Below are 1,674 nucleotides of genomic sequence, written 5' to 3'. Positions count from 1 at the left end.
GCATTGCTTTTGCAGAGTCACTCATGTACAGTAAAATTACACTCAAATTACATGCATGCAGTTGTATGTGTCTATCGAATTCATATTTTCTCTCTATTCTTTATTTTTTCTCAGTGGGTGAAGGCAAGAACATGATCCCCATGGACCCCAACGGCCTGTCTGATCCGTATGTGAAGCTCAAGCTCATACCAGACCCCAAAAACGAGACCAAGCAGAAGACCAAAACCATCCGCTCCAGCCTCAACCCCACATGGAACGAGTCCTTTACTTTGTGAGTCAATTAGCTGTTGTCACCTACAGCCTACAGTACACTTTTGTCTATTCTTTAACGTTCATGGCCTAATAAATATAATGTAATGTGAATTTAATGTCAGATGTACATTAAAAAACGACGTATAAACTAGTTGTACTGCTGCTTTTAGTATCCTCTATAATACCGTGTCATCACTATAATACCACTGATACACTTTTACCACTGCTTAGAATGGTACTGCTGCTACTGCTGTTGCTATCACCAGTGTTGAAGTTGTAACTTAAAAAGGTCATTCATTATATAATAATTGAATGATGATAATGATGATATGTTATAGTCTGTGCAGTCTTTTACAACCAGCGCCGTTTATATATACATATTTTTTTGTATAATAATCATAATGCCATCTCTGTGTTGCACAGCAAGCTGAAACCTACAGATAAGGACCGCAGGCTGTCGGTGGAGGTGTGGGACTGGGACCGGACCACCAGGAATGACTTCATGGGAGCTCTGTCTTTTGGCGTGTCAGAGCTCATGAAAGCTCCAGTCGCTGGCTGGTAACGCTCACTTCCTTAAGGATAGACTACTACCATTGACACTCATGAAATTGCACAGTGTGGTATTAACTAGGGTGAAGTTTCCAGTTGGGGCCCCAGCAGCTTTGAAATTCATTCAACATATACATACTGAGGCTCTCTATTCATATCCTGTATCCTGTGGTGTTTTATGGAATTATATAAAAAGAAACATGATGAAAAAATGTTATAATTTTGTTGGTAATGGCTATTACAGGCACTAATGGCCCCGTTAGTCATAACTAGTAATAGCAAAACCCAACATACATCAATAGAAACAAAAAGGTCAGCAGTTTAGTGCTGACAGTTTATGAAGCTGGCCTCCTCTGCCTCTTAGTGTCCAGTAAAAGACTCTATATCAGGTTCCCGACACAACACAGCACCCTCTCAGTTAAACAGTAGGCTGACTTTGGGACTTTGTGGTGGGTAATAAAAGCAGATATACTGAGACGTATCAGGAATTGTGCTAACACTAAGGCCGGTGCTAGATCCACCAGAGCCATAGAGACGGTTGCTTTGCTAAGAACTGTACCTGTGCCCAGTGGGGCAAGATGAATGAAAGATGAATGAAAGTTGAGTAGAAGAAGGGAAGGTAAATCAATTCATCTGCTATAGTTTCCTATCTTACAACATTTCTCTCCGTGTTTATCCGTATGTCTCCATCCTCTTCCTCCCTGTCTTTCTCCCTGCCTCTTCCCTCACTTCTTCTTTCCTCTCCCAGGTATAAGTTATTGTGCCAGGAGGAAGGGGAGTACTACAATGTTCCCATCTCAGAGGAGGATGATGGTAATGAGGAACTGAGGCAGAAATTTGAGGTGAGGGTCACACTTAAATTATCACCACCAC

General features: G+C 41.5%; 1 protein-coding gene across 1 annotated transcript; it reads left to right on the top strand.

The window, feature by feature from the left end:
* Positions 1 to 114: 114 nt before the first annotated feature.
* Positions 115 to 1,643, top strand: LOC111665703 (protein kinase C alpha type-like; the record flags this gene model as incomplete). The annotated part of the gene is made up of 3 exons (XM_023420775.1): positions 115 to 271; positions 676 to 810; positions 1,550 to 1,643. Coding segments are annotated over 3 exons (386 nt in total), but the record flags the coding sequence as incomplete, so codon positions are not given.
* Positions 1,644 to 1,674: the final 31 nt, after the last annotated feature.

The sequence above is a fragment of the Seriola lalandi genome, unplaced genomic scaffold (assembly GCF_002814215.2).
Source record: "Seriola lalandi dorsalis isolate HSWRI2012SDOR001 ecotype SW California unplaced genomic scaffold, Sedor1 jcf7180002002377, whole genome shotgun sequence".
In the NCBI taxonomy this organism is placed as follows: domain Eukaryota; kingdom Metazoa; phylum Chordata; class Actinopteri; order Carangiformes; family Carangidae; genus Seriola; species Seriola lalandi.
This window is presented reverse-complemented; position numbering and strand designations above follow the sequence as displayed.